General features: G+C 39.7%; 1 protein-coding gene across 2 annotated transcripts in view; it reads right to left on the bottom strand.

Annotated features, from left to right (window-relative positions):
* The window catches only part of LOC311585612 (solute carrier family 22 member 19-like), a 55,058-nt gene extending 30,843 nt beyond the window's left edge, over window positions 1-24,215 (bottom strand). For both annotated transcript variants that reach the window (XM_084761021.1, XM_084761022.1), the window contains exons 1-2: window positions 23,620-24,215; window positions 7,793-7,896 (exon numbers count right to left, since the gene is read on the bottom strand). In XM_084761021.1, coding sequence (XP_084617147.1) covers window positions 7,793-7,896; window positions 23,620-24,021 — 506 coding nt within the window. In that variant the 5' untranslated portion in view covers window positions 24,022-24,215. The remainder of the gene's footprint in view (window positions 1-7,792; window positions 7,897-23,619) is intronic.
* Between the last annotated feature and the right edge of the window lie 2,742 nt (window positions 24,216-26,957).

The following is a 26,957-nucleotide window of genomic DNA, read 5'->3' as shown; positions in this document are numbered from 1 at the left end:
GTGTGTGGGTTTATATCTGGGTCTTTAATTCAACTCCATTGACTAACCGGTCTGGTTTTGAAAATACCATGTGGTTTATTATTTTTTTTTATTACTATTGTTTGTAGTACAGCTTGAAATCGGGGATGATGATATCCTAAGAAGTTCTTTTATTGTACAGGATTGTTTTGGCTATCCTGTTTCTTTCTTTGTTTGTTTTGTTTTTCCATATGAAGCTGAATATCTTTCTTTCAAGGTCTATAAAGAATTGTGATGGAATTTTAATGGAAATTGAATTGAATCTGTAGATTGCTTTTGGTAGGACAGCCATTTTTACTGTTAATGTTACTACTAGTCCATGAGCATGGGAGATATTTCCATGTTTTGATATCTTCAATTTTCTCGTTGGAATAGGTGTAGCTTTATTGAGGAACTACATCATTGGGAGATGGGTTTTGACATTTCAGAAGCTCAAGCAAAGCCCAATGGCTCTGTTACATGGCTGCCTGTGGATCCAGATATGGAACCCTCAGCTAGCTATCTCTGTGGCACTATGTCTGCCTGCCATGCCACCATGCTTCCCGCCATGACGATAGTGGACAAAATGTTTGAACTGAAAGCCACTCCAATGAAATGCTTTCCTTTACCAAGAGTTGCCTTGGCCATTGTGTCTCTTTCCATCAATTGAAACCACAGCTAAGATAGAAGTTATTACCAGGAGTGTCGTATTGTTGTTGCTGGCCTGACCTTGCTTTTTGTTGCTGAAATGTGGACCTTGAGACACTGGATTAGGAAAGCATTAGAATGCTTTAGGCGTGGCAACTTAATGAAACATACTACCAGGGGCAAGGGAAGCAGAGGTGTTGATGGCTACTTGAACAGTGGGAGCCCAGATCAAGAGGTGAGAAGACTATTAACAGTTAGACTAGTGATCACTTAGTAGTATTTTGGTGAATAATGAGCTGCTTTCTGCTCTTGTCCCAAAAATCTGCCCGAAGATAAATTGAAGAGCCACATATTAACAGTTCTTGTAAAGGAGATCTCCAGAAAGTCTAATATTGGCTGTGTTGCTTGATTATGAGTGGGGCAGTCTCATGCAGATATATAATAAAAAGTGGCAAACTGACCAATAGAAATACAGAATTCAGGGAGGAAAGTAGTACCAGGGAAGAGTTCAAAGAAAAGTCTGAACCTAAACGGAATAATGGTGTGATGACCTCAGGGAAAGATACCACCCAGATAAGCATGGTTGGATCTGGCCTCCAGCCACCCAGCAAAACCACAGAGACAGGCACACAGCTTCTGAAGGCTAGTGCCACACAACTGGCCAGAGAGCAGCATCTGAAATCCCAGGGCATAGAACAGGCAATGGTTTTCAAAAAAAAAACCAGCATCTGTGTGTCCTAGTCTGGAGCAGATACCACAATCTGGAACACAAGTGGATCTGACCTCAGGTCACCTAGAAAACCCACAGAAAGCTCCAAATGGCAAAACAGCCACCTGGTACCTGGGTGCAGACACATGTGCCTGGCTGGTGGGCAGTTTCTGAAATCCTAGGGCACATCCTAGAACAAACCTTGGCTCACAATAACACCAGTGTCTCTGGGTTCTAGCACTGAGAAGACACAACAGTTTGGAACACAAGAAGATCTGACCTTGGGTCACCCAGAAAAGCCACAGAAAGCTCTGGGTGTCCAACCAGCCACCAGATACAAGCTTCAACCAGAGACATCACAATGGGAAGAGGTCAGTGTAAGAACACAGGCAACACTCCCCATGTCCATCTGATACCACCAGAAATCAGTGGTCCCACCACCACCACAACAAAGCCATGGAGATACTATCACAAGAGAAAGACTTCAAATCTGAGGCTATGAAAATAATAGAGGCCTTAAAGGAGGAAAATAAATCCCTCAAACTATAAAAGGAACACATAAACAGAGGGAAGAATTGAACAAATTGCTTAAATAAATTAGTGAAAGATGGGAAACTACCATCAAACTGGATAAGGAAATAAATAAAAGTTTTCCAGAACTAAAAATGGAGCTAGAAGCTATAAAGAAAACATAATTGAGATAATCCCGGAAGTGGAAAACCCAGAGAAGAGGACAGGATCTACAGACAGCAGCATCACCAACAGAATTCAAGAGATGGAAGAAAGAATATCAAGGATAGAAAATATGATTGAAGAAATGGATACAGAAGTCAAAAAATGTTAAATCTAAAAAGCTCCTGAAACAGAATGTCCAAGAAATCTGGGACATTATGAAAAGACCAAACCTACAAAGAAAAAGAAGGGATGGAAGAAAAAGAAGACTCCCAACCACAAGGCCCAGAAAATATTGTCAACAAAATCAATGAAGAAACTTCCTTAGCTTAAAGAAAGATATGCCCATAAATATATACAAGAAGCCTACAAAACTCCAAATAGATTCTACCAGAAAGGAAAATTCTCCCACCACATAACAATCAAACCACTAAATGTACAGAAGAAAGAAAGAATATAAAAAAACTGTAAGAGAAAAGGCCAGTCACATATAAAGGCAAACCTATCAGAATTACACTTGACTTTACATCAATATAGTACTTGAAGTCCTAACTAGAGCAAATAAGATAACTTAAGGAGATCAAGGGGATACAAATAAGAAAGGATGAAGCCAACCTATCACTATTTGTAGATGACATGGTAGTACACATACATGACTCTAAAAATTCTACCAAGAACTTTTGCCACTGATAAACACCTTCATCAAAATGGCTGGATACAAAATCAACTAAAAAAAATCAGTAGTCCTGCTGTACAGAAATGACAAATGGGCTGAGAAAGAAACTAGGGAAACTACATCCTTCAGAATAGCCACAAATAATATAAAGTATCTTGGTGTAACTCTAATGAAGCAAGTGAAAATTTATATGAAAAAAAGTCAAGTCTCTAAAGAAATAAATAGAAAAAGATATCAAAAGATAGAAAGATCTCCCATGTTCATGAATCAGGAGAATCAACATAGTAAAAAATGACCATCTTACAAAAAGCAATTTTAAGATACAAAATGCAATTCCCATCAAAATTACAACACAATTCTTTACAGACCTGGAGGGTCAATTCTCAGCTTCAGAAGGAAAAAAAATCCAGAATAGCTAAAACAGTCCTATATAATAACAGATCTTCTGGAGGAATCTCCATCCTGGATCTCAAGCTGTATTATAGAACAACAGTAATAAAACCAGCAAACAGCATGGCACTGGCTTGGAAGTAGGCTGATTGGTCAATGGAACCAAATAGAAGATATAGAAATAAACCCAAACACCTATGGTCATTTTATTTCGACGAAAAAGCCAAATACATACAATGGAAAAAGGATAGCATCTTCAACAAATGGTGCTGGTCTAACACTATGGCTACAAGTAGAAAATGCAAATAAACCCACATTTATCACTGTGCCCTGTAGGCTTCACCTTTTCCAAACCTATTTTATTTAGGGTTCTTTAAATACTTATACCTCCCTTCCAAACGATCTACCCTAAATAGGAGAGAAAGATTTATGGGAACAGGAGAACTAGGTCTTTTTAAATTTAATTCCTGGGAGCGATTCCCTTGGCGAGTCGGCAAGACTTCAGCAGACCAGCAATTCCACCAAAGCTGTCGCTGGAACCTGGAACAGCAGCTGGAACCTGGAGCCCGGAAGCCTTTGCTGGAGCAGTCTCTCTAGAAGCATCTTGAAGTGGAGTGATGAACAGCCGAAAAGTACCAAGACCCAAAAAACTCCAGCCTCCTGTTGTTCAGATATGTATCTCCTCTCAGAGTCCATGCTAGGATGCGTGTCATCTGGCAAAAACCAAGCCCTCACCCCAAGAAATGGCTTGACTTCTAAGTGGATAAACATCACTTGTTCTCTCACAAGCCTGCTCACATACCATACTTGGATCAAAACAAAAGCATGTTTACATCTAATACCTATCCCACACTTGGCATCCAAACAAAAACATGTTTGTATCCACTACAATGCACAAAACTAAAATCCAAGTGGAATAAAGACCTCTACTTAAACTGGACACTCCAAATCTATTAGAAGAAAAAATGGGGAATAGCATTGAACTCATTAGCATGGGAGACAACTTCCTGAACAGAATACCAACAGCTCAGGCTCTAAGATCAAACAATAAATGGAACCCCATGAAACTGAAAAGCTTCTGCAAGGCAAAGGAAACAGTCAACAGACCAAAATGACAGCCTACAGACAGGTAAAAGATCTTCACCAAGCTTACATCCAACAAAGGTCTAATTTCCAAAATATACAAAGAACTCAAGAAATTATACACCACCAAGACAAATATCCTAATTTAAAAATGAAGTACAGACCTAAACAGAAAATTCTCCACAAAGGAATATTGAATGGCCGACAAACAAAGAAAGACTCAACATCCCATTCATCGGGGAAATGTAAATAAAAACAACTCTGAGATTCCGTCTTACACCTATCTGAATGGCTAACTTATGCTCATACAAAGAGCAGAGAACAAGTCAAGTGGCAGCACATGTTGGCAAGGATACAGAGAAAGAAGAGCACTCTTCCATTGGTGAAAGGAGTGCAAACTTGTACAACAACTTTGGAAGTCAATATGGTGCTATCTTGGGAAATTCGTAACAATTGTACCTCAAGACCCAGCCACATGACTCCTTGGCATAAACCCTAAAGACCTCCACTATTCAACAAGGACATCTGCTCAACTATGTTCATAGAAGCCTTATTCATAATAGGCAGAATCTGGAAACAACCTAGGTGTCCCTCAACCAGAGAATGGATAAAGAAACTGTGGTACATTTACACAATGGGATACTGTTCACAATCAAAAACAAGGAAAACTTGAAATTTGCAGGCAGATGGATGGAATTAGAAACAATCATCCTGAGTAAGGTAACACAGACCCAGAAAGTCACACATGGTATATACTCTTGCAGGAGGATCTCTGTGAGTTCGAGGCCAGCCTGGTCTACAAAGAGAGTCCAGGACAGCCAGTGTGACACAGAGAAACCCTGTTTTAAAAAAGAAAGAAAGAAAGAAAAGAAAAGTAAAGCAGATATTAGTCACTTAATACAGGATAACCACATTATAATACAGAGACTGATACGCCAACCAAGGACCATGTTTGATGTGGACCTTCACCTTCTGCTCAGATGTTGTCCCCTTGTGGCCCCACAATAGGAGGAGTAGGGACTACTTCTGACATGGACTCAGAATGATGCCCATTTCCCTAAGCGGGGGGTGGATAGGTTTTTGTTTGCTCTCTTGGGCTACAGATGCTTATTTTCATTGGGAATTGGTTATATTATTGGTCTTATTCTGAAAGAAAACAAGATTGGACTCAGAAATGTGTCTCTTTTCCTTTCTCTTTCTTTCATAGGTATGGAGATAGGGGTTGAAAAGAAAGAAGAAGGGGGATATAGAAATATAGAGAGATGATAGGATAAAAAGTAGATTATTGCATCTACTCCTCAACTAAAGCCTTAATTGTTACTCACAAATAAGGTTGTTTTTTTAATTGATTGGTATAGAATTTTGTATATTGCTGCAAAATAAGTTTAATTTTGATACATTGATAGAGAATTCAAATTTAAGATTATTCTTTACAGTATATATATATACTCTAATATGAGGTATTGAACCCATGAAACTCAATTATGACACAAAGTTTACTTCCAATACTTTGAAAGTGTTATTGCAGGGTATTTAGGATAATTAAGTAATACAAGCTAATTGTTAGTTGATCTCATGGCCATAGAGATTACTAGTCTGTTTTTATTACAAGAATATACATCCTAGGTTTAACAGATAGATGTGATCCTAAAGATAGATAATGTAAATAGTTAGATAAGATTTTCAAAAGCCTCAGAGACTACAGAATATGGCACTTAAATATGCTTTTAATATTTTAAACATTCTTTGACAAGACAGGTTAACTCCTGGCAACACCCAGCCTACATCAAAGAAGATGATGAGCATCAAACAACCTCCTTAGATAGACAGCTTCAAATTCAGCAAACAAGCCACTGGGCAAAATGCCCCCATTTCTGCCTAAAAGTGGGCAAGCTTGGATATAGGCAGAGTTAACTGCCAAACTCTGCCAAGACAGAGTAAGCAAGTCCTCAATAGTTCCTGCCTCACAAATATGTCTATTGGTTATATTGGGCCAGAAGGTTAAAAATGATGCTCCAACATTATAGAGAGTTTCAGGTGACTGTTCAAGCAACAAACTGTCTCTATCATTTTTTCATTTTGGAAGCTGCCAACCTGCATTTCCAGATTACTCAGGTAATTAAGTTTTATTCTTTCTCAAGACTCTGCAGAGGTTGAAGACCAAATATTTTAGTCTTTTTAATTAAGCTTAGTTGTTTAGTGGATAAGGCATTTGTGGGTATAGAAAGATGTTTTAAGTTTATAGAAATGAGCTATGATAGATATTGATTTACATTCAGAATTTTGGACTCACCAAATTAGAAAAGATGTTTTCTGCAAGATTGCCAAACACAATTAGCCAAAACACCATGAATGTAACATTGTTTAGTGGTTCTTCTTATTGTATGTAGTTTATTTTATTTATATATAAATGTATATGCCAAAAAAAGAACTGTGATTGATTCACCTTTAACATGCCTCTTAAAATTGATTGATGATGTTTTCTTAAACGAATGTATAACTAAACTGCTTTCAAAATAAAAAAGGATAGAAGAAAGAGGTTATGAATCTACCTCCACCAGTAAGAAAGGTACTGTGCCCAGACGTATGGTAGAGATGTCCCTTCATGGAGGCCTAGAGTGGCCATTGTGTGAAACTGTGAGGAAGAAGAAGAAGAAGAAGAAGAAGAAGAAGAAGAAGAAGAAGAAGAAGAAGAAGAAGAAGAAGAAGCCTGGATTGCCTTAGACACCCCAAGATGTTAGAGAAGTCAGAATTGTAGGCCACTTGTCAAAGCAATCTGCTAACAGAAGGAACCAGCCCAAGAAGAGGAAGTGTGTTACAGTCAACAAAGCTGAAAGGATTCGGAGATCTGAAGATCCCTTTGACAACAGACATGGAGATCCAGAGTTGTGAGTTTTCCCAGCTGGCTTTTGGTCCTGCTTTGGTCCAATGTTTACCACTCTATGCTTCCTTTTCTCCATTTTATAATGGTAACATATGTGCTGTGACAGTATATGTTGAAAGTATATGGTCTGCTATTTCATTTTGATTTTGTAGGGGCTTACAGTTAAGAGACTGAGTGAGTCTTAAAATAGACTTTGGATTTGGGGCCTTTAAACAGTTCTGATACTATGATATAGTGCCTTTCTAAGTTGGATTAAATACCTTTTGTATTATGATAAGACAACATGCCTGTCATGAACAGGGAGTAGAATGTGTTGGTTTGAATAAGAATGACCCTCATATGCTTATAGGGAGTAGCATTATGGTATTTGCCTTTGTTGGAGCAGGAGTTGCCTCATTGGAGGAAATGTGTCACTGGGTAGTTGACTTTGAGGATTTCAAAGCTCAAGCCAAGCCTAGTGAATCTCTCTTGCTGCTGTCTGTGGATCCATGTAGAGAAATCTCAGTGATCTCTTCAGCACCATGTCTGCCTGCATGCTACCATGCTTCCCGCCATGATGATAACGAACTAAACCTTTGAACTGTAACCCAGCCCCAATTTAAATGCTTCCCTTCATGAGAGCTGCCATGGCCATGGTGTCTCTACACAGCAATAGACACTCAACTAAGACACATGACTCCTAGCTGTTGAAAATACTAAAATGTAGAGAGAGGTGTAAAGAATAGATACTCACCTGTCTGATAAGTAGCCACCCACAAAATTTCCTGCCAAAAAACCAGTGAAGAATACTAATTTAGCCACCGAAGCCAGTTTCTGATATTCACACACCAGGTCCCACTGGAAGAGAAGAAAATCAACATGGCAGTCTGTCAGTGTAATTTGTTAAAAATTCTTCCACATGAACTTCCATTTCCATTGTATCAACCCTCATCTTCCTCTCCAGCCTTCCTTTTCATCATTACCTGACTTCTACCATTCAATCTCAGCTTAAACAAACATGTTTATAGGAGTCTTTCAATAATTTTGTATGTTATTTTAGTGACTTTTAACCTATGCCAAGAAGGTCTCATATGTGGCTATATATGATTCAATGTCATTAACTATTTTTTTACTGGATTCTATATATCTATGCACAACTTCCTCTATGACTCCTCTTAGAGTAAAACCCACATAGACCCTGATCACTCTTTTTGTTTTATTTTCTTGAATACTTATGCAATACTGACACTAAAACGTAGAGCCCATGAATGGGCCTAGTGTAGTAGGAATTACTCACATTTTTGTCTATAAAAGAATAACTACTGGGAGGTGTCTTTTTGGCACAGTGCTCAGTTCTGAATCTTGAGCCTCACAAGTGCTGAAGAGGCATTCTGTCAGGTACCTACTTTCCTGGCTACAACTGTTAAATGTGTAAAGTTCTATATATTTCAGTTTTTAATAATGCTGACTTGTCCCAACTCATGGGCACTTTATTAAACTAGATTGATAGGCAATATTTACTTCTTTAAATATGTTTCTTTTTTTTAAATTTTATTTTAGTAATTTATTCACATTACATCTCAATGGTTATCCTGTCCCCTGTATCCTCCCATTCCTCCCTCCCTCTCTCCCATTTTCCCCTTACTCCCCTCCCCTATGACTGTGACTGAGGGCGACCTCCTCCCCCTTTATATGTTCATAGGGTATCAAGTCTCTTCATGGTATCCTGCTATCCTTCCTCTGAGTGCCACCAGGTCTCCCCATCCAGGGGATGTGGTCAAATATGAGGCACCAGAATACATGTGAAAGTCAGACTCCACTCTCCACTCAACTGTCCTGTCCATTGGTTAGATCTGGGTAGCGGTTTGAAGTTTACTGCCTGTATTGTCCTTGGCTGGAGCCGTAGTTTGAGCGAGACTCCTGGGCCCAAATCTGCCTATCATAATGTTCTTCTTGTAGGTTTCTAGGACCCTCTGGATCCTTCTACTTTGCCATTCTCCCATGCTTCTCTCATCTAGAGTCCCAATAGGATGTCCTCCCCTCTATCCCACTTTCCTGGTAAGGGAAGACTTTCATGGAACATACCCCTTGGGCTAGTATGCAGATATAAGTGAGTATATACCATTTGAGTCTTTCTGCTTCTGGGTTAACTCATTATGATCATTTCTAGTTCAATCCATTTGTCCACAAATTTCGGAAATTCCTTGTTTATAATAGCTGAATAGTATTCCATAGTGTAAATGTACCAGTCTCTTTATCCATTCTTCTACTGAGGGATACGTCGGCAGTTTCCATGATCTGGCTATTATGAATAAGGCTGCTATGAACATGGTTGAGCAAATGTTTTTGTTGTGTGCTGGAGCATCTTCTGGGTATATTCCAAGGAGTGGAATAGCTGGGTCTTGAGGAAGCCCTATTCCCATTTTTCTGAGATAGCACCAGATAGATTTCCAAAGTGGTTGTACTAGTTTGCATTCCCACCAGCAATGAAGGAGTGTTCCTCTCTCCCCACATCCTCACCAGCATGTGGTGTCACTTGAATTTTTATTTATTTATTTATTGATTGATTGATTGATTGATCTTAGCGATTCTGATGGGTATAAGATGAAATCTCAGAGTTGTTTTGATTTGCATTTCCCTGATGACTAAGGAGGTTGAGCATTTCTTTAAGTGTTTCTCAGCCATTTGATATTCCTCTATTGAGAATTCTCTGTTCAGTTCCGAGCCCCATTTCTCTATTGGGTTATTTGGTTTGGTGGTGTTTAATTTCTTGAGTTCTTTATATATTTTGGATATTAGACCTTTGTCAGATGTAGGGTTGGTGAAGATCTTTTCCCAGTCTGTAGGCTGTCGCTTTGTTCTCTTGACAGTGCCTCCTGCCTTACAGAAGCTTCTCAGTCTCATGAGGTGTTGGCCCAGCTCAGCTTCTTACCCTGGGGGAACTTGTGGCTCTGTTAATTCACCCTTCCCAAGTCCCTGGTTCCATCGCATGCTCCATCCACCATGGGCCGCTAGCTCAGTGCTGCCCCAGTAAACACTTCTGCGCGATCCAGCTCTCGGCACTAAGCATGGCACCGGACCATGAGAGGAGGTCTGTGAGGCCTATGGTGTGGGCAGTGCAGTCCTCGCTTGGTCTCAACTCTTCTCAAACATTGGCCTGCACCGAGCCGGGCTGCAACCTGAAACGCAGTGGCAGCAGCAGAGGCAACGGCAGCGGCCCGGGGTCCCTGGGAACTCACTGGAGCATGGTCTCATGGTCCTGCAGTGGGAGGCCATGGATGATCCACATGACAGGATTTCCTTCTTTCTGGGAAACGCCAGCACTGTGTTTTGGAGCTCTCAGTATGGTCCTTTGGTGACTGCGCAGTCACCGCTGTTCTGTGGAACTGACACAGTGTGTGATCGACGCCATCTTGGATGATCCTGGCTTGGGTATTTCTAATACATTGTGCTAACTAAGCGTTTCCTCCCAATCAGGCTGCTTTAGGGTGTTAACATTTCTTTGTCATTCTGGAACACAATAATCTTCTTCAGAATGTATTGAGGACCTCATCTTTCGAACCCATGGACACGACGCACCCACCACACGGACCCACACTTGCTTTTTCTCCTAATTTTTAACAAGACTCCCTATACATCACCCAATGTTTGTCCGAGAGTCTCAGCATATGTTTCAAGGTGTTTCTGGATGTACTTTCTCAGAGGATAACTTTGCTTGATGCCTGTATAAAGGTATAACAGAGTATCCTTAATAGTGTCAGGGGCTGGTTCTCTCCCATAGGGTGGGGCTTGGGTTGGGCCAGGCATTGGTTGGACCTTCCCTCCATCTCTGATATATCTGCTCTATCTCCATCCCTGCACATCTTGTAGCCAGGGTGAGTTTTGAGTCAAAGTGTTTGTGGGTGGTTTGGTGTTCCTCTCCCTCTACTAGGAGACTTGTCTAGTTAGAAGGTGCCCTCTTCAGTCTCTATGACCCCTGCTACTAGGAGTCTCTGCTATAGTCCCCATCACATCCCCCCTGGGAGCCTACCCAAACTGGGGTCTCCAGCTTGTCACAGATGTGCCCCTGCCCACAGTTTCTCTTTCTCTACAGACCTCAGGTCTGATCTTGCCCCCTCATATCTCTCTGTGTTCTCCTACTTTGTACCCTCTCCTCAACCACTACCTCTGTCTAGTTTATTTCCCTTTCTGAGTGAGATTTAAGCATCCTCCCTTGGATACACTCTGTTACTTGGCTTCTTTAGGTCTCTGCATTGTAATATGTTTATCCTACACTAAGTGGCTAAAATCCACTGATAAGTAGATACAGGTGTATCTTTCTGAGTCTGTACTACCTTACTTAGAATGATCTTTTCTAGTTCCATTCATTTGCCTACAAATTTCATGACTTCCTTGTTTTTAATAGCTGAGTAGTATTGCATTGTATAAATGTACCACGGTTTCTTTATCCATTCTTCAGCTGAGTGACTCTTGGCTGTTTTCAGACTCTGAGTATTACCAATACGGCTGCTATGAACATAGTTGAGCAAGTCTCCTTGTTGTGTGGTAGAGTGGTATATCTGGCTCTTGAGGTAGAAAATTGATTCCCAATTTTCTGAGAAAGTGCCAGATTGATTTCCAAAGTGGTTGTACAAGTTTGCACTCCCACCATCAATGGGGGACTGTTCCCCTTTCTCCACATTATTGCCAGCATATGCTATAACTTGAGTCTTTTATCTTAGGCATTCTGATGGGTGTAAGATGGACTCCCAGAGTCATTTTGATTTGTATTTCCCTGATGACTAAGGACATTTAAGTGTTTCAAGGCCATTTATGATTCCTTGACTGAGACTTCTCTGTTTAGCTTTGTGTCCCATTTTTTAACTGGGTTATTTTGTTTGTTGGTGTTTAATGTTTTGAGTTCTTTATATATTTTGGATATTAGCCCTTGTCAGATGTAGGATTGGTAAAGATCACTTCCCAATCTATAGACAGTTGTTTTGTTCTACTGATAGTATCCTTGGCCTCACGGAAGCTTTTCTGTTTGAAGAGGTCTCGTTTATTATTGTTGATCTTAAAGCTCGAGCTGTTGGTATTCTGTTCAGAAATTTGTCTCCTGCGCCAATGAGAGCATGGCCCTTCCCTACTTTCTCTTCCAATGGATTTATTGTATCTGGTTTTATGTTGAGGTTTTTTTATTCACTTGGGTTTAAGTTTGTGAAGAGTGATAATGTGGGTCTAGTCACATTTTTCTACATATAGACATCCAGTTAGACCAGCACCATTTGTTGAAGATGCTGTCTTTTTTTCCATTGTATGGTTTTAATGCTTTTGTCAAAAATCAACTGTCCATATGTGTGAGGGCTTATTTTTAGGTCTTCGATTCCATTGATCAACTAGTCCATTTCAATGCCAGTATCATGCAGATTTTTTATCACTATTGCTCTGTAGTATAGCTTGAAGTCTGGGATGAAGATACCTTCAGAAGTTCTTTTATTGTATAGAATTATGTATGGAATTGCTGGGTGAGGTTGAAGTCCATGCCCTCCAGGAAGCTGGTCTAACACTCTAGGAAAAAGGAGGGAAACTCCCTTTAATCCAAGCAGACCCCTAATTTCCATCTGGTGAGAGGTATCACAGACCTAGTTCTGCTTTGATTAAAAAAACTTTTTTTCAAAGCCACTTCCAGATTGCCAAGGGCTGTTCCCCTTTCTGAGATAAGGCCCTCAGGATATTTACTATAAACATAAGCCATATCCTGAGACCTCCTCTTTACAACTTCCATGGCTTAAAAAACCCCAGATTGCCAAGTAGGGGTCATTTTTGGCCCTTCTGGTCCAACTTTTCTGTGCCTTCAGGTCCCCTGCCTTTTCTTCTCCCCCTGCTTTTTGCTCCCTTTTTATATTTTGGCTTAGCTTTAACTCCCTCTCTACACTGAATGCACAAGGCTTAGAATGCACAGTACAGGTTCGTTACTGGTGTTTTCATCTGCCTCTTTTCAGCTCTTGATTCTGGCTGCTGCTTTTTGCACTTTCCAAGCCCTGGCTTCCCTCCCTGCTTGAGAGATATGGGGGTAGAGGTGAAGGGTTGGATTGGGCTTTCTGCAGAGAGATGTGAGAACTGGGATGCTCTCTGCCCAAGAGCATAGGAATTCAGGTAAAGGCCTGCACTCCCTCTAGGAGAATTGCCACTACCATTTATTATAGTCAGGCAGTCTAAAAGACTTAAGATGCCCACCTCTGTTCGTCCGGTATGGCTGGTTCTTGTTACAGCATGCCCTGGGCCACAAGGCAGCTCTGCCCAAGCAAGATCTGCTGGAGCTTGGTGGGAGCAGAGAACCACAGGGTTGTTTTCACTATTCTGGGTTTTCTGTTCTTCCATATGAAGTTTAGAATTGTTCACTCAAGGTCTGTAAACAATTCTGTTGGTATTTTGATAGGGATCACATTGAATCTGTAGATTCTTTTTAAGATAGCCATTTTTACATGTTATTCCTACCTTTCCAGGAGCATGGGAGATCTTTCCATCTTTTGATATCTTCTTCATTTTCTTTCATCAGAGACTTGAAATTCTTCTCATATAGGTCTTTGGCTTGCATAGTAAGAGTTAACCAAAGATACTATGCATTATTTTTGGCTATTGTAAAGGTGTGGTTTACTTAATTTCTTTCGCAGCCTGTTTGTCATTTGTATACAGGAAGGCTATTTTTTTTTTATATTAATCTTGTATTCAGCCATTTTGCTCAAGGTATTTATTAGCTGTAGGAGTTCTGTGGTGGAATTTTGAGGGTCATTGTTATATAGTATTATATTGTCTGCAAATACTGATAGTCATACTTCTTCCTTTCTGGTGTGTATTCTGTTTATCTTTTTATTGGTTTTATTGCTTTAAGTAGAACATCAAGTACTATATTGAAGACATACAGAGAGAGTGGGCATCCTTGTCTTGTCCCTGGTTTTAGTGGAATTGCTTTGAGTTTCTCTCCATTTAATTTGATGTTAGCTATTGGCTTGCTGTATATAGCCTTTATTATATTTAGGTATGGGCCTTCTATCCCTGATCTCTCCAAGACTTTTATCATGACTGGGTGTTGTATTTTGTCAATGCTTTTTTGCGTCTATTGAGATGATCATGTGATTTTTTTTCTATTAGCTTGTTTATATGGTGGATTGCATTGATAGATTTTCATATGTTGAACCATCCCTGCATAACTGGGATGAAGCCTACTTGATGAAGGTGGATAATATATTTGATGTGTTCTTGGATTTGGTTTGTGGTCTGTGAGTATTTTATTGAGAATTTCTTTTGGGGGGCGTTATTTTTTTAATTTGTTATTAATTTTTCTTGTTACATCTCAATGGTTATCCCATCCCTTGTATCCTCCCATTCTTCCCTCCCTCCCATTTTCCCCTTATTCCCCTACCCTATGACTGTTCCTGAGGGGGATTTCCTCCCCCTGTATATGCTCATAGGGTATCAAGTCTCTTCTTGGTAACCTGTTATCTTTCCTCTGAGTGCCACCAGTTCTCCCCATCCAGGGGACATGGTCAAATATGAGGCACCAGAGTATGTGTGAAAGTCATACCCCACTCAACTGTGGAGAATGTTCTGTCCATTGGCTAGATCTGGGTAGGGGTTTAATGTTTACTGCCTGTATTGTCCTAGAAATGATCATAATGAGTGAGTTAACCCAGAAGCAGAAAGACTCAAATGGTATATACTCACTTATATCTGCATATTAGCCCAAGGGGCATGTCCCATGAAAGCCTTCAAGTACCAGGAAACTGGGACAGTGGGGAGGACATCCTATTGGGACTCTATATGAGACAAGCATGGGAGAATGACAAAGTAGAAGAATCCAGAGGGTCCTAGAAACCTACAAGTAGAACATTATGATAGGCAGATTTGGGCCCAGGGGTCCCGCTCAAACTAAGGCACCAGCCAAGGACAATACAGGCAGTAAACTTTAAACCCCTACCCAGATCTAGCCAATGGTCAGAACATTCTCCACAGTAGAGTGGAGAGTTGGATATGACTTTCTCACGTACTCTGGTGCCTCATATTTGACCATATCCCCTGGAGGGGGAGACCTGGTGGCACTCAGAGGAAGGACAGCAGGTTACCAAGAAGAGACTTGATACCATATGAGCATATACAGGGGGAGGAAATCCCCCTCAGGAACATTCATAGGGGAGGGGAATAAGGGGAAAATGGGAGGGAGGGAAGAATGGGAGGATACAAGGGATGGGATAACCATTGAGATGTAACAAGAACAAATTAATAAAATAATATATATCTTGGAAAAAGTGCAAATATAAATCATTCTTTCTTACCTTAAAAAAAAAAAGAAATAAAAACTTTCTAGAATTCATTGAATCCAAAGGCACAACATACCCAAACTTATGGGACACAATGAAAGCAGTGCTAAGAGGAAAATTCATACCATTAAGTGCCTTTATAAAGAAACCAGAGAGATCCCATATTGCCAATTTAACAACACACCTGAAAGCTCTAGAACAAAAACAAGCCGACTCACCAAGAGGAATAGACAGCAGGAAATCATCAAACTCAGTGATGAAATCAATAAAATGAAAGCAAAGAGAACAATTCAAATAATCAATTGAAAAATCAATTTTTGAGAAAATCAGTAAGATAGACAAACCCTCAGCCAAACTAACTAAAAGGCAAAGGAAGAGTAATCAAATCAACAAAATAAAAAATAAAAAAGAGAGACATAGTGACAGACAGTGAGGAAATTGAAAGAGTCATTAGGTCCTACTTCAAAAGCCCATATGCTACAAAATTTGAAAACCTGAACAAAATGGACAATTTTCTTGAGAGATACCATCTACCAAAATCGAATCAATTAAAAACATTAAATAGGCAGTCATCAAAAGTTTCCCAACCAAAAAAAGCCCAGGGCCTGATGGATTCAGCACAGAATTCTACCAGACCTTTAAAGATGAGCTAATACCAATTTTCTTTAAACTATTCCACAAAAAAGAAACAACAGGAACATTACCAAACTCATTCTATTAGGCCACAGTTACCTAAACCATAACAAAACTCTACAAAGATAAAGAATTTCAGACCAATTTCTCTTATGAACATCAATGCAAAAATACTCAATAAAACACTCACAAGCTGAATCCAAGAGCACATCAAAAATGTCATTCACCATGACCAAGTAAGCTTCAGCCCATGCATGCAGGAGTGGTTCAGTATATCAATGTAACCCATCATATAAGTAAACTGAAAGAAGAAAACCCCAGCATGATCATCTCCTTAGATGCTGAAAAAGCATTTGACAAAATCCCAAACTCATTCATGTTTAAAGTCTTGGAGAGAGCAGGAATACAAGGTATATACCTCAACATACTAAAGGCAATATACAGCAAGCCTATAGCCAACATCAAATTAAATGGAGAGAAAATAAAATTAATTCCACTGAAATCAGGGACAAGACAAGGCTGTCCACTCTCTCCATATCTCTTCATCATAGGACTTGAAGTTCCTGCTAGAGCAATAAGACGACTAAAGGATATCCAGGGGAAAGGGAGAAGTCAAACTATCACTATTTGTGGATGACATGATAGTATACATAAGTAACCCTAAAAATTCTACCAAGGAATTTTTGCAGCTGATAAGCACCTTCAACAAAGTGGCTGGATAAGAAAATTAACTCAAAATATCAGTAGCCTTGCTGTATACAAATGACAGACAGTCTGAGAAAAAAGTAGAGAAACCACACTTTTCACAATAGCCACAAATAATATAAAGTATCTTTGTGTAACTCTAACCAAGAAAGTGAAAGACTTATATGTAAAAAAAAAAAAAAAACTTCAAGTCTCTAAAAAAAGAAATAGAAGAAGCTATTAGAAGATGGAAAGATCTCCCATGTTCATGGATCAGGAGAATCAACATAGTAAAAATGTCCATCTTAGCAAAGGCAATTCATAGATTCAATGCAATTCCCATCAAAACTCCAAGACAGTTCTTTATAGACCTTGAAAGATCAACTCTCAGCTTCATATGGAAAAACAAAAACCCAGAATAGCTAAAACAATCCTGTACAATAAAAGATCTTCTGGAGGAATCTCCATCCTGGATCTCAAGCTGTACTGGTGAGCAACAGTAATGAAAACAGCATGGTATTGGCATGAAAACAGGCTGGTTGACCAGTGGAATTGAATAGAAGACCCAAAAATAAACCAACCCACCTATGGACATTTGATTTTAGACAAAGAAGCTAAATCCATACAATGGAAAAAAGATAGCATCTTCAACAAATGGTCCTGATCTAACTGTACAGCTACATGTAGAAAAATGCAAATAGACCCATATTTATCACTGTGCTCAAACTAAAGTCCAATTGGACTAAACACCTCAACTTAAAACCAGATACCCTAAATCTGTTAGAAGAAAAAGTGGGGAAGAACCTTGAACTCATTGGCATAGGAGACAACTTCCTGAGCAGAACAACAACAGCTCAGGCCCTAAGATCAACAATTGATAAATGGGACCTCATGAAACTGGTAAGTTTCTGTATGGCAAAGGAAATAGTCAACAGAACAAAATGACAGCCTACAGACTGGTAGAAGATCTTCACCAATCCGAAATCTGAAAAAGGGCTAATATCCAAAACATACAAAGAGCTCAAGAAATTAAATACCACCAAGCCAAATATCCATATTGAAAAATGGGGTACGGAGAATACTGAATGCCTGAGAAACACTTAAAGAAATGCTCAACATCCCTAGTCATGAGGGAAATGCAAATCAAAATGGCTCTGAGATTCCATCGTGCATCTACCAGAATGGCAAACTTCTGCTCATATAAAGAGCAGAGAATAAGCCTTAAATCCAAGTTGGTAAGCATGCGGAGAAAGGGGAACAGTCCTCCATTGCTGAGACTGAAAACTTGTACAACCACTTTGGAAATCAATCTGGCACTATCTCAGGAAATTGGGGATAAGTCTACCTCAAGACCCAGCCTTACCACTCCTGGGCATACACCTAAAGAGGGTCCACCACACAGCAAGGACATTTGCTCAACTATGCTCATAGCAGCCTTATTCCTAATAGACAGAATCTGGAAACAACCTAGATGTCCCTCCATTGAAGAATGGATAAAGAAACTATGGTTCATTTACAAAATGGAATCCTATTCAGCTATCAAAAACAAGGAAATCTTGACAGTTTCAGGCAAATGGATGGAGGTAGAGACAATCATCCTGAGTGAGGTAATTCAGACGCAGAAAGACACACAGGGCATATACTCACTCATAATCAGATGTAAGCCACTTAATTCAGGATAACCACATTACAATACATAGACTGATGTACCAATCAAGGTCTATGTAGGATGTGGACCTAGACCTGCTCAGATGTGGTAGGTAGGCTGCACAGTCTTCCTGCAGGTTCTACAATAGGAGGAGTACGGACCACTTTTAACATGGACTAGGGCCTCCTAATGTTGAACATTTCCCCTCTGGCAGGGTAGCCTTGCCAGGCCACAGAGGAAGAGGTTACAGGTAGTACAGATGACACCGGATAGGCTGAGGTCAGATGTTAGAGGAGGAGGGCTCCCCTTTTTAATGACTAGGGGAGGGAGGGAAAGGGGATGAGAGGAGTGGGATCGGGAGGTCATGAGGGAGGGAGCTACAATCAGGATGTAAAGAATTCAAACTGCAGAACAAGCAGGTAACTTATATTGCTAATCACATTACATGGGAATAGCTCTGAGACTGTCTGAGACATGAATGTCTAGGCATAGACAAGGCTTCTTGTTGGTCACAGAGTCCCTGTGACTTATTATTAGATGCCATTCTGTGTATGACATGAGTGAATATTTGCAGAAGTCTTCTACTCATACAAAGAGCAGATAACAAGCCTGAATTGTTTGGTGCATCCTATATACCTCATACAATTATAATTTTAGAACTTTATAACACTTGTGAGAAATTATATGTTTTCAGAACCGGACACTGATGCTGGATCAGCCCGGATAAGACTCATTCCTCGCAGTATGCTGGACGCTGACATCCTGTATCCTTCATGTTCCAGCCCCAGGAGCCTCAGTTGCTGTCACCCATCAGAACAGGACAGCTTCCAGGACAGCATCGTAGAAAGCTTCTGGTCCCAATTGGCACAGTATTTCAGACTGTCCCACACAGGACTCCTATTAAGCCAGGAATATCTCAACATTTAAAAAGGGACTACAAATGCTATCCCTGACTTCTTAGCCATCTTCCCCAATTTTATTTGGGCCCCTTCAAAGATATTATTCTCCCTAAATCAGCCTGAAGAAACCTTAAGAGAATGGTGTCCCAGTTCCTCTAAGGGGGGTTGGGTAGGTTTCTGTTTGCTCTTGGGCTACAGATGCTTATTTTTATTGGAAGTTGGTTATAAGTTATTATTGGTCTTATAAAGAGAGAAAACTAGGTTGGACTCGGGGGTGTCACTCTTTTGCTTTATTTTTCTTTCATAGGTAAGGAGGTAGGACCTGAAAAGAAAGAAAGGACGATATAGAAATAAGGTGGGAAATTAAAACAAAAGGTAGATTATTGATCTACTCCTCTACTCAAGGACTTAATTGTTACTCACAAATAAGGTTGCTTTTACTTCACTGGTATAGAATTTTGTATATGGATACAACACAAGTGTAATTGTGATACAGTGGTATAGAATTCAAATCTAAGATTATTCTTCACACAGTGTGTGTGTGTGTGTGTGTGTGTGTGTGTGTACATATATTTCTACTCTAATATGCGGTATTGTACCCATCCAACTCAATTTTAATACAAGGTTTGCTTCCAAACTTGAAGGTGGTGCTGCAGGCTATTTAGGATATTTAAGTAATACAAGCTAATTGTTAGTTGAACAAATCATGGTCATGTCAAATACTAGTCTAGTTTTATCACAAGATTATATAAATCCTAGGTCTAACAGAAAGATGTGATTCTGTAGATTCATAAGGTAAAATAGTTAAACGAGGTCTTCATAAGCCTCAGAGACCTACAGAATATGTCATTTAAAAATGTCCTTATTATTATAAAGGTTATTTGACAACAAGACAACCTAACTCCTGGCAACACCCAGCCTACCTCAGAGAAGATGATGAGCATCAAAGAACCTTTTTATAGAGATGGCTTCAAGTGTAGCAGACTGGCCCCTGGGCAAAATGTCCTAATTTCTGCCACAGACAGAATCCTGCCAAAGAATGGGCAAGCTTGGATGCAGGCAGAGTCGACGGCAAGTCGGGTTACACAGCCCTCAATAGTTCCTGCCTTGCAGGTGTGTCTGTCAGATGTACTGGGCTAGACGGCTGGAGATGATGCTCCAACATTATAGGGTTTTGGGTGGCTGTTCAGGCAGTAAACTGTCTCTGTCATTTTTTTCATTTTGGAAGCTGCTAACTTGCACTTTGGGTTCACTCAGGTAATTAAATTTTGTTCCTTCTCAAGTCTCTGATGAAGTTGAAGACCTCTTACAATTAAGCTTAGTTGCTTAGCATTTAAGATGTTTTTAGATCTAGATAGATGTTTTAAGTTAATAGAGATTAGATACGACAGATATTGATTTTCATTCAGAATGTGAGACTCAACAAGATAGGAAAGATGTTTACTTCAAGTTTGCCAAGTATGGATAGCCAAATCACTGTGAATATAACATTTATGTGATTCTTGGTTGTCTCATGGTTCTTCCTGCTGTATGTAGTTTGTACGTGTAATAATATAAAAGTTTATGTTTAAAAAGAAACATAATAATAAAAATGGGAAAAAATGTCTTCAGCCAGGACTTCAGCTATGTATAGCTAATAAATCTTGTTGGCTACAGTGTCCTGAGGACTTATTATGCCATTCACATAGCATAGCCGAAAATTTGTATTACAGTTTGATTATACTGTCCAGACTGGCCTGTAAAGAGAGACAGATGCTTTTTACCTCATCAAAGAGCAAAGTATCATTTTCAGCTAAACTATGCACACTGCACATTCCATACATATGTTAATGAAAAATGTATATTTTTCTGTGACAGTTTATATGTTTACAGAACTAAAGGACCAGACACAGATGAAGCTGAAGGGGCCCTGACCCTCAAGTATGCTGAGTTTTTTCAGCATCCTGCTTGATTTAATCACAGGCTACCCCAGTAGCTCTTATCTCAAATATATACGTAGAAAACAATTTAAAATGGCTAGCTAGATCATCCAGTATCATAGACTGTTCTGTCAGGACTTCATTTAAGTCTATATTTTCACAGTACTCAGAGACTGGACACCAAATGTTACAGCCAGCCTTCTTAAGACTGGACTGACCAATTTCCTTTTTTTTTTTTTTTTTTTTTTTTTTTAGGGCCTCAAAAGAAACATCACCTCTTATCAGCAGGAAGACATTTTAAGAATATGATGCACCATTCCCAAAAAGTGAGTGCACAGTTTTTTGGATGCAGGTTGTTAAATAGTCTTGGCCAGGGAGGAAACAAGTTATCAGAGATTAGACTCAGGGATTCGGTGTCTCGCCAAAGCAATAAAACTCTAATTAAGACACCTTCTTCGCTTTTGTCACTCCAATCAATTTCTTATCCAGCACCTCCATGAAGGATTTATATAAAGTCTCATGGAAATTCACTGTTGAGTAACCTAACTTCAAACTATAATTTTTTTCTTTTTTTTTATTAATTTATTCACATTACATCTTGATTGTTAGCCCTTCCCCTATTTCCTCCCATTCTTCCCTCCCTCCCACTTCCCCCCTTTTCCCCTCCCACTTCCCCCCTTTCCCCCTCCCCTATGTCTGTGATTGAGGGAGCCCTCCTCCCCCTGTATATGCTCTTAGAATATCGAGTCTCTTCTTGGTAACCTGCTATCCTTCCTCTGAGTGCCGCCAGGCCTCCCCATCCAGGGGACATGGTCAGAAAAGGGGCACCAGAGTTCGTGTGAGAGTCAGATCTCACTCTCCACTCAACAGTGGAGAATATCCTGTTTGTCGGCTAGGTCTTGGTAGGGGTTCGAAGTTTACTGCCTATATTCTCCTTTGCTGGTGCCTTAGTTTGAGGACCCCAGGACCCAGATCTGCCTGTCATAAAGTTCTTCTTGTAGGTTTCCAGAACCCTGTGGGTCCTACTATTTCCCCACTCTTCCATGCTACTCTCGCCTAAAATCTCAGTAGGAAGTCCTCGCCTCTGACCCACTTTCTTGGTAAGTAAATCAAACTATAATTTAAAAAAAGGAATTTTAAATAGTTGGGCAAACACTGATGTGTAGGCTTTCCCTTTTCCAAACCTACTTTAGTTCAGGATCTTTAAATGCTTATACCTCCCTTCCAACCCACCTACCCTAATTAAGAGAGAAAGGAGATTTATGGGAACAGGAGAAGTAGACCTTGTTGAATTAAGTTCCTGGGAGTAATTCCCCTGGCATAGTCAGCAGGATTTCAACAGACCAGCAATTCCACCAATGTTGGAACCAGCTGGAACCTGGAACAGCAGCCAGAATCTAGAATCCCAAAGTGTTCTCTGTAGCAGTTCTCTCTAGGAACCTCTCGAAGTGGAGCAATGAACAGCCAAATAATACCAAGATGCAAAAAGCTCCAGCCTCCGTGTGTGTGTGTGTGTGTGTGTGTGTGTGTGTGTGTGTGTGTGTGTGTGTGTGTGTGTCCTCTCAGAGTCTGTACTAGGATATGTTTCAGCTTACAAAAACCAAGCCCCACCAAGAAGTGAAGAAGTGGTTTGGTTTCTAAGTGGATAAACATCACCTGTTCTCTCACAAGTCTGTTCCCCATCCCACACTTGGGATCAAAGCAAAAACACGTTTGCATCCATTACATATCCCACACTTGGGATCAAAACAAAAACATGTTTATATTCACTACACTGTTGATCCCAGAAGACTTGGGTGTTAGACAGAAATGTTCATGACAGTCATATTTAATAACTTTGTGTGAGTTATTTTTGCCAAGGAAGCATCACAGGTCTTCAAAACAACACAGGTTGTTACCATTGCTCTCCGTTACCTACCATAACTAAATGTTAAGCTCTACTGCTTAAGACACCACACAGTCTTTTACTCAGGACAGAAAAAAACACTGTCAAAACAAACTAGAAACTTTCTCCTTGTTGGCTTTTGCTGTGTAGACTGCTGGTAAAGACATCAATGGCCTTACCCAGCACTTATCCTCTTGTACTACAAAACCAACTCGAGAGACAATATGACCATTGGCGCAGCAGTAAAAGAACTGTTATAGGAAAATAAAACATTTCTGGTTGGATTTGAAGATTGCTTCAGAAGAAGAAAGTCAAACCTGATATTGTAAAGAGACTTAGAAAGACATGCTTGAAAGGAGGTAGACCCTGGGGTGAAATCTACTGTTATTATTTTACTATGTGGTCCTGTTGTTAAATTTCCTTTAATCTGAGGCCATACCTTAAAGGAAAGGACAAGAATGTAATTCTTTGCTTTCCCTTGAAGTCATTAGAATCATTGAATATGGCTCTTGTATTTAATAAGGAAATGACTAAGCTCAAAACATGTACTATTTGTGCTATCGCTGAACTGCTGTAATCAATTCACTGAGGGGTTGGTATCGTTGAACCCACTTACCTCAGTCACAGTGGTGGAGAGAAAAGTGCTTTGGTCATACACCCAGCCATCCATACAGGGCTCTGTGTCTGGCTCTGTCACACTGGAGGAAGTGTCATTAAAATATAGGAGATGCCACTGTGGTTGAACGAAGCGACGGCACTTCTCTGGCCTCAGGTTGGAGTCCAGTGGGATGGAGATCCTCAGGAGGTCATCTTGGCTCAGGATCCTACTGTCATTGTCAGAGACAGTGTCGTTGTCAAGGATGTGGACCCAGCAGCGATGACCAGGGGTGGCTGCAGTGAAGTTCTCCAACACTGAGTGAGGTAGCACAAAGATATTGCAGACTATAATGAAAGCTATTTGAAGGATCTGGAATCTCCCCATGCTTCCAGCTAGATTCAGAAGATTCTGGAAGGCCATGGGGGCTGAATGAGTGTCTCCAATAGGAAGCAGAAATGCCTATACCTAGGTACGGATTAACCTATAAACAAAGCACACTATGTAGGGCTAATCTTGACCTGTTTAATGTGCCCTTCCTTCACACCAGAATCCTAGAACTGCAATCTGTAGTGTTGTTGGCATTAGGTAGGGAACTTTGTTCTACAAAGCACTGAAAATTTATCTGCAGGTATTTTTTTTTTCTGTAACCTAGTCTGTTAAACATTTGCTTTCTGTGGAACTTTGTACACCATACCCCATAGCCAGCTCTGGAAAATGGTTTGCAAACTTGTTGAAAGGTAACCAGAGTTTATCTGTTCCATGGCATAAAACCTTCTGTAGAATGTAAAATGTACCAGGGATTACAGTGAAGTATTTTCATTTTTTTATTTATTTGAAGTATTTTTGCTTAATTTTGAATTTGCTTAACAGAGTCAATGAAAATAATCTGGAAGTTATTGCAAATCACTTAAGGTGCCATTCTCCACCTTGTCATCAGATGGCACCTGAGGCTGATAGCTCAGATTTTCCCCATCTTTCTCTGACCTGCCTGTCTGGTGAAAAGGGTATTATTATTTTCTTTTTTTCTATTACTATAAAACTCCAGGAAACTGTTACCAGATAGGAACATGAGATCTGGATTAAGATCTATGGTCCTGAGCTCTTGTCACTCATATTTGGGTCTTGTGTGTCTTTCGTCTTCTATCCCCTTCAAGAAAATAGTTGTGTTTTTGCTTTGACACATGTATGATATTTGTAACAAAATATATATGCTGACATAGCATTACTTTGTCTTGATGATACCTGTTGGATATGTTTTATACCTTTGTTCAATCGAAAGTAATCCTACCACTATCCTCTATGAGCCTGCTTTCTTTTAATTAAAATTTCATATCGTATAATTTGGTCATTTTTCCCTCCTCTAATTATTTCCAGATCCTACTCATCTCCGAACCCACCCAACTTTCTCTCTCAAAACCAAACCGAAACCAGAACCCTTCCTGAACGGTGGCTAGAAAGGTAGCTCGTGTTTAAGAGCTCTGGTTGTTCTTTGAGGGGACCTAGATTTGATTCCCACACCTACATGGTGTCTCAGAACTGCCTAACACCAGTTCCCAGGGATCTGATGCTGTCTTCTGTCTTCCATCAATTCCATGCACATAGTACAAAGACACAATGCAGACAAAGCGCTCATACGCATGAAATAAAAATCTTGTTAAAATCCTTTGAAAATCAGATATGTAGGACCAAAAGGCTGAAGATGATGCTCCAACATTATAGAGAGTTTTGGGTGACTGTTCAGGCAGTAAACTGTCTCTGTCATTTTTTCATTTTGGAAGCTGCTAACCTGCACTTCTGGTGCACTCAGGTAATTAAGTTTTGTTCCTTCTCTAGTCTCTGATGGTGTTGAGGACCAGATAGCTTAGTCTTACAATTAAGCTCAGTTGTTTAGGGGTTAAGATGTTTTTAGGTCTAGATAAATGTTTTAAATTGATAGAGATGAGATAGGATCAATATTTATTTTCAGTCAGAATTGTAGACTCACCAAGACAGGAAAGATGTTTTCTCCAAGTTTGCCAAATACAAGTGGCAAAATCACTATGAATGTAAAATTTATATAATTCCTGATTGTTTTGTGATTTTTCTTGCTATATGTAAGTTTTATTTATGTGTAATAATATAAGTGTATATGTAAAAAGAAATGTAATTTTTTAAATTGCCAAAAATTGAAAATCAAAAAATATAACAAAACAAAACTACAGTATGGCCAAAAACAAGAAGAAAAACAAAAAATCCAAAATAAAAAAAATGAAGCCAGGCATGGTGGCACATGCCTTTAATCCCAGCACTCGGGAGGCAGAGGCAGGCAGATCTCTGTGAGTTCGAGGCCAGCCTGGTCTACAAAGTAAGTGCAGGACAACCAAGACTAACACAGAGAAACTTTGTCTCAAAAAACCAAAAGGATAGAAAGAGAAAGAGAAAGAAAGAAAGAAAGAAAGAAAGAAAGAAAGAAAGAAAAAGAAATCTTGCCTTCACCACAAATATGAGTTTGTTTTCTGTTGAGCCTACTTTAAAAAAAAAAAAACAGTACTTGGCGGCAGGAGCATGTAATTTATTTCCTTACTTTGTAACCTAATCAGTTAGTAGTGCTCATTAGGTTATCCAAATCCCAAGTGTTCAGCCATATACGCGTGTACATATGATTAGCATTAAATGATCCCAATAGGTTTCATAGATGTACATATGTGTTTGTATATGTACTTATGTGAGTGTATGAAACAATAATTAAAGAAGAGTCCATGAATTTAAGAGGGAATTGGGGGCATGGAAAGTGTCTTTTGGAAGAAGCAGGGATTAGGTATGCAATACTCCCATGTAAAATTATAAAAATATTTAAATTAAAAATAATCATTGGGAAATTCTTGGCATAGTAGTGCAATACTTTCAATCCCAGTACTTGGCAGATGAAGTCATGTAGATCTTTGTGAGTCCAAGGCTAGCACAGTTTACAAAGTAAGTTATAGTCCGGGAAGGGCTACACACTGGTGTCACTGCCTTGGCTAAACACACACACATACACACACACAAACACACACACACAAAAAAACAATAACAATCATTGGGACAGTCAGTGCATGTGAGTTCACTGTGTACTTAGAAGTCCATTCATTCATTTTGTATAAATGATTCTGATGAACTGAACACAGACATAATACAGACTCATGTCTTGGCGTACTATCGGATAGTGTGACTCATGTCTTGGCGTACTATTGGGTAGTGTGACTCATGTCTTGGCGTACTATTGGGTAGTGTGAGGTACCCTGTCATATTGATGAGAAATGTAGGATCAGCTTCTGGATCCTGGCCATCTGTTTTTTGAGTATATGGCATTTTCTGTGGTTAATCATTTTTGTGTC

Source organism: Acomys minous (assembly GCF_964271855.1).
Source record: "Acomys minous genome assembly, chromosome: 2".
In the NCBI taxonomy this organism is placed as follows: domain Eukaryota; kingdom Metazoa; phylum Chordata; class Mammalia; order Rodentia; family Muridae; genus Acomys; species Acomys minous.
This window is presented reverse-complemented; position numbering and strand designations above follow the sequence as displayed.